The sequence below is a fragment of the Gopherus flavomarginatus genome, chromosome 1 (genome assembly GCF_025201925.1).
Source record: "Gopherus flavomarginatus isolate rGopFla2 chromosome 1, rGopFla2.mat.asm, whole genome shotgun sequence".
Classification (NCBI taxonomy): domain Eukaryota; kingdom Metazoa; phylum Chordata; order Testudines; family Testudinidae; genus Gopherus; species Gopherus flavomarginatus.
The window spans coordinates 114,230,058-114,236,385 of NC_066617.1; the positions used below are offsets into that span (position 1 = coordinate 114,230,058).

Consider the following 6,328-nt stretch of genomic DNA (forward strand, 5'->3'; position numbering starts at 1 on the left):
CATTGATTTATTGGACGCTGTCCGATACCACTGCAAATTATACAAGCCAGAAGATTTCGGTATAGGTAAATCTTCAGGTGCTTTACAAACAGGCACAAGGCAGGTTCCCAACAAGCCATGCATATCGGGTGCAACCGTTAAGCAAAATTCAGATTGATTAAGCACATTAGCCAGTCGCACCCAAATATTATAGCGCAAGCGCTGTTCTAAATCCGGCGCAGCTGCAGCAGGCATTAAAATCATACAAAACAATAGTCCAATTATCCAACACATCTTGATCTCAAATAAAAAGAAAACGAAGGTCTGGAATATCGTCGTCCTGGTTTGCGTCCTCTGGGTCACTCGGTGGGTCACTCGGTGGTTGCTCCGGGTTACTGCGGGCAAGCCACGGTCGAACCCACTTCGCGGGCAGCCATCTAGGACCTGTAGCAGTAGAGACACAAGCATAACCCCTTCCCCATGTTAATAAATCCGCGGGACCTTGCCACTTTTGATCTGTATAATTAAACCATCGAACTTGTGGACGGGGCAACTGACAATCTTGGCCCGTAGCACCAGCAAGGTGCCGCATAACTGGTGGGACATTATGGGGTCCTACTTGTAGCCAATTAAGCACATATAAAGCCTTTGAAAGGCGAGCATGGGGTGTACGGGACAATGGATCAGCATCGGGGGCAACTCCCCCCTTTTGTTTTAACAAAAGAAGCTTTAGGGAGGCATGAGAACGTTCCACAATAGCTTGGCCGGTGGAGTTGCCAGGCACACCGGTAACATGGGAAATTCCCCACAAAGAAAGAAAGCGAGCTGTACGACGAGAAATATATCCAGCACCATTGTCAGTCTTGATGGACGCAGGAATGCCCATAACAGCAAAGCAAACCTGCCAATGTTTAATAACATCTCGGGAGCCAGTACTGGCCAATGCTGTTGCCCATATAAATCCCGAAAAGGTATCCACTGTAACATGAACGTATTTGAGGGAGCCAAACTCAGAAAAAAGGGTGACGTCAGTTTGCCAAATCTGTAAGGAGGACAAACCGCGAGGGTTGACACCGGAGGCAAGAGAAGGGGGCAAAACATGTTGCTGGCAACTAGGGCAAGAGGCCACAAGGGCACGGGTAGTAGATAATGGAAGCTTAAACTGTCTAGCTAAGGCACGGGCGGACTGGTGAAAGAAGTCGTGTGAAAGACGAGCCTGAGCAAAAGAATCAGGGACATGGACCGAACCAACCAATTGGTCAACAATGGCGTTGCCCTGGGCCAGACCATCCACAATACCAGAATGACTGCGAATATGAGTAATAAAATAAGGACAGGAACGGGCATCAAGTAAATGCCAAAGTTTTAAAAGGGCCTGCCACAGGACAGGATTAGGCACTTGTTTCAAAAGAGAACGTTCCAAGCGACTCGTAACACCCACAGCATAAAGGGAGTCACTGACAATATTAAGGGGGGTGGTAGGCCACTTAGCAAAGGCACGAATAATGGCTTGAAATTCCAAAACTTGCAGAGATCCCTCAGCGACCACCATTTCATGATGCCAGGCACCGGCAGTATACCACAAAATGGCGGCGCGAGCCATTTTGCCGCTTGCATCAGTAAACACAGTAAGTCCCTGGACAGGGGAAGATTGTCGCATGACAGCCTTTTCCAAAGGAATTGTCACTGATAAAAGGCGGTGAGGGGGATAGTGGTTGGTAAGTCGACCAGTATAACTTAATAAGGCAACAGCAAAAGAAACATCAGTAGCAAAAATGTGAGATAACAACGGAGCATTAAAAGGCACATAGATAACATCAGGATCAGCTCCCGTAATTGCAACAGTACGGGAGCGAGCGGTCAGAAGAAGTAATGCAATAGCCTCTATTCGAGTGGTAACCGTCTTGGAAAATTGGGAAGAGGGAAAAATCCATTCAAGGCAAACAAGGGGATCAGGGAGGTCGGGGAGCCATTGAAAAAGTAGCGCCTCCAGGGAAGTATCTCTGGAGAGTATTGCCAGGGACACAGGTGATCCTGGAAGAATACGACCGGAATACCGAAGGGTGATCTTATCGGCAATAGTACGAAGAGCAGCTTCATGGTGCGGTTGCAAGGATCGAGGTTCAGCTGGATCACGGCCTCCTTTAAGAAGTTGAAGAAGGGGAGCAAGATCCTCATTGGAAATGCCGCAAAGTCCACGGACCCATTGTAAGTCGCCGACCAGACGTTGAACATCATGCAAGTTGTGAATGGTAAGATTAAAAGTCAGTTTTTGAGGTCGCACAATGGAATCCGTAATGCGCATGCCTAAATAAAAGTAAGGCGCTTGTCGCTGAACCTTGTCCGGAGCTATAGTGAGGCCAGCAGACTGCAGCACAGAGGTAATTTCCGAGATAGCTGTTTCAGGATTAAGAGTTGCTGCAGCAAAAAGGATATCATCCATATAATGGTAAATAAGCCAGTCGGGATGTGCACAACGAAGGGGCCGTAATGCCCAGGCCACATAAAACTGGCAAATGGTGGGTGAGTTTTTCATGCCTTGCGGAAGCACTGTCCATTGATATCGTTGAGCAGGCTCAGCTTTGTTTACAGAAGGGACTGAGAAGGCAAATTTATCCCTGTCGTCAGGATTAAGAGGGATTGTAAAGAAACAGTCCTTTAAATCAATTATAAGTAAAGGCCAGTTGCGCGGAAGCATCGTAGGGGTGGGTAAGCCTGGCTGGAGAGCCCCCATATCCTTCATAACTGCATTTATTGCTCGCAAATCATGTAGCAGACGCCATTTTCCCGACTTTTTGGGGATAGTGAAAATTGGAGTATTCCAGGGGCTCAGAGAGGGTTCAAGATGACCCTTTGCAAGTTGTTCTTGGACCAGTTCGTGTACACGGGCGAGCTTATGAGCTGGTAACGGCCATTGAGCGACCCACACTGGAGTAGAGGTTAACCATTCCAACCGTAGGATCGGCCGCCCCTCAATGGCCGCTAAGCAAAAGGTGAGTTTTGTAAAACGACTCCCCACTGACTTAAACAGTCACGGCCTAAGAGCCAGACGGGAGCAGAAAGAACATAAGGACGCACCTTTGTGGTTGTAGCAGGGTCCTCATCGTCGCAAATTGTGATGTAATACGTACTGATGTGAGTGGGTTGGGTTCCACCAATGCCCCTAACCGAGGTCGCGGCATCTTGTAAGGGCCAGGAGTCAGGCCAAAACTGAATTGGGACAACAGTCACATCAGCTCCAGTATCCAAAAGGGCGTCATGTCGGATCTGGCGGCCATCAGGGCCATGTAGACACACCATCCGGGAAGGTTTACGTTGAGTTACTGTCATGGCAAAAGCTACCTGTGGAGAATCTGTAGAGCCAAATCCATGAGGGCCACGTTCCGTTAATTTAGTCTTTGGCACGGAACTGCGAAATGGAATCAGCTGGGCGATACGAGTGCCAGCTGCAATATTAACTGGAGGGAAGAGGGCCCGGACCATTATTCCGATGTTTCCGGTATAGTCCGCATCAATGAGACCAGGTAGCACAAAGATTCCTTGTTTAGACATAGAGGAACGGCCGATCAGAAGAGCACTAAGTCCGTATCCCAGGGGGCCGTTCACTACCGAAGGAACGACTTGCACCTTATCGTTTTCCAACGTTACATCTGCGGCTGTGGCCAAGTCCACTCCGGCACTTCCTCGGGTGGCTCCTGTGAGGTATTCCAAACAACCGGCTTGGGGTTGGGAGATACTTGTATCTTCGCGCCCCCCCCGGCGGGCGCTCCGCGTCCCGTTTCCCTGAAGCGGCGTACCGTCCTTCTTGAAACGAGACCGGCACTCGGATGCACGGTGTCCAAATTTGTCACAGCGATTACAGGTTCCCGCAAAAGCCTTTGTCGTGTTTTCAGTCCCCGCTCGCGCATTCTTATTTGGGCAATCCTTTTTCATATGCCCCGGCTTTCCACATGCAAAACAAACTCCGGACGGGCGGGAAGGCTTACCGGGTCTTACCAAAGGTTTAAGGGCTACCGCCAACGCAGATGCATGGGCCTTTGCATGTATCTCTGCTTTATCTGTTTCTTCATATATTGACGCTCTGCTGCAGGCCTCCACCATCTCAGTCAAGGAAGCAGTTTTTGGCAGGGTGGCTAGGATACGACGACAAACGGCGTTGGCATTCTGCGTGGCAAGATCGAGCCCAACGGCTGTTTTCGCCTCGGCTGTCAAGTTTGGGGAGCGATCTATTGCTTCTCGGAGTCGGTCAAGGAATGTTGAATAAGGCTCTGAAGGGCCTTGGACAATTTTTGCATACGGTGGAATCGGTTTACCAATTTGAGGCACATCTTTAAAGGCGGCCAAAGCCAATCTCTGCGACTGCTGTAGTATTCGAGGGTCAAGGCGGGCTTGTCGTTGTGGATCTGCATAAGCACCAGTTCCCATAAGCATATCCTGAGTAGCAAAACGTAACGGATTATTTAAATCCAATTCAATATTTTGTAGTATAGCCAGCTCCACACGCTTTAACCAATTATCCTTCCACAACAGCCGTTGAGTGGGTGTTAAAAGCATATCAGCAAACTTTGACGAATCGTAAGGGCACATAGCTTGTCCAACAAATACTTGCTCCACGAGGGACTGCACATATGGATTATTCATGCCATAAGACATTATAGCCTTCTGTGCCTCACAAATGAGTTTCCAATCCAATGGTGCCCATTGTCTCCGGGTAGGGTTATTTGGGTCCGGCGTAATAACCGGAAAGGCACTGGGTAGAAATTCTCCTTCTATGCGTGCTTCTTTTATAAGTCCATGCCATCGTCGGACCGGATCAGGCGAACCCGCTCCAGCGCCTGCAGAGGAATACACCGGCCGGGCGGTTGGCAGGACTGCAGGCGCAGTCGCTGGACGCGGCGGAACCGCGGGTGGCTGAGTAAGAAAAGGATTGGCGTGGTTCGAAGGTTCGCCCACCAAAGGTCGACCTGGTAATCGCCCACATTCTCCACGGCACCCCAAACGACCGCAACGAGGACAAGGAGCATCCGGCGATGGAGTTCCATGGATACCACACGCCCAACGTCCACAGGTGAGACAGGCAGCGGCGTTACCACCCGTGTACGAGGTGGGATCCGGTGGCTTAGTTTTATGGGCCTTATATTTCTCATAGTCCTGCAAAGTCTTTAAAAGATGAGACTGAGGAGGGACAGGCTCTCCCGCCATACGGGACAAGTGATTCAACATCTCCTGCAACTGGTATCCTTGCCGCCTCATCTCCTCACGAAATTCCGCGGAGTCCAAATAGGGAGGGTGATCAATATCCATTTTACCAAAAGAGTTATCCGAATCCGGAGGAAGAGGGACCGTGCAAGGATCAATGTCAGTCCCATCAGGGTCGAAACCAGGTGCGGTAGGGATAACTGTGTCCTCTCCTGGTGCAAAAAATTCCTTAGCTCCGACCGGGAACACGGCGGGTGACTCGGGCAGCACTACAGACGAATCATCCTTATCCCCAGCCGGGGACACAACGGGCGGCTCAGGCGGCACCACAGGCGACTCGTTCGTCTTTTTCGATCGGAAAATCTCCTCCACGGCGGCCTGAACTCCTGCTTCGGCAGCGAGTGTCTCCACTATTTTCTTTGCCTTGCACCATATTTGACTAAGGGAGACAGCCTCCTTATTACCGTGGGCAACCGACTCCCACAGATCTGATCCAAGTCGCTCCCAAACAGTCTTGTCGAAGACAGTGTTCGGGGTGATAAAAAATCCTCGTCGCTGCCCCCATTTAAGCAGACGGGACAGTGGTTCAGGGGAAATCTTTTCTCCCTGCCTTTCTGCCGTACGCAGCAGAAATTCGTGCACTGTCTTCTCCTCGACAGACAATGCAGAACCCATATTTTCTTTATAATATGCGGCCGCTCACCTGTGAGCTCACGAACGTCACTCTCGGACGACCAGGAGCCGATATCCCCTCGGTACCTCCTGCCGCGGCCACCACCTCCGCTTTTCTTCTCTCGAGCACTCCGACCAGGTCCTGCCGGATCGGATCACGTCGGGGTCACCAATTGTGGTGTCTCAATGCGGAGCACAGAAAATTCTCACATAACACAGCTGTAAGCGAGTAAAAAATCTTCTCTTTATTTTTACTTCTACTTCCTTATATAGTTAATTTCAGTTACATAAGGACTAGCCATGCATACTGACGTTGTACATACTGATCATATAATTGGACAAGAGCATACTATCACGCGCGCAGCATGCACAAAGCAACAATCCTGTAGGCACCATAAAAGGCCCTGTTTACTGTACTATGCAAGGTCAGATAAAACTCAGACAGTCACATGATTATAGCAAGGGTCCCAGTATTTTT

The 6,328-nt window shown here is 49.9% G+C and overlaps 1 protein-coding gene across 1 annotated transcript; it reads right to left on the reverse strand.

Annotated features, from left to right (window-relative positions):
* Positions 1–280: 280 nt before the first annotated feature.
* On the reverse strand, positions 281–5,853 carry LOC127042800 (uncharacterized). Its single transcript, XM_050936188.1, is given in 2 exon segments — positions 281–2,970; positions 2,973–5,853. Coding segments are annotated over 2 exon segments (5,571 nt in total).
* Positions 5,854–6,328: the final 475 nt, after the last annotated feature.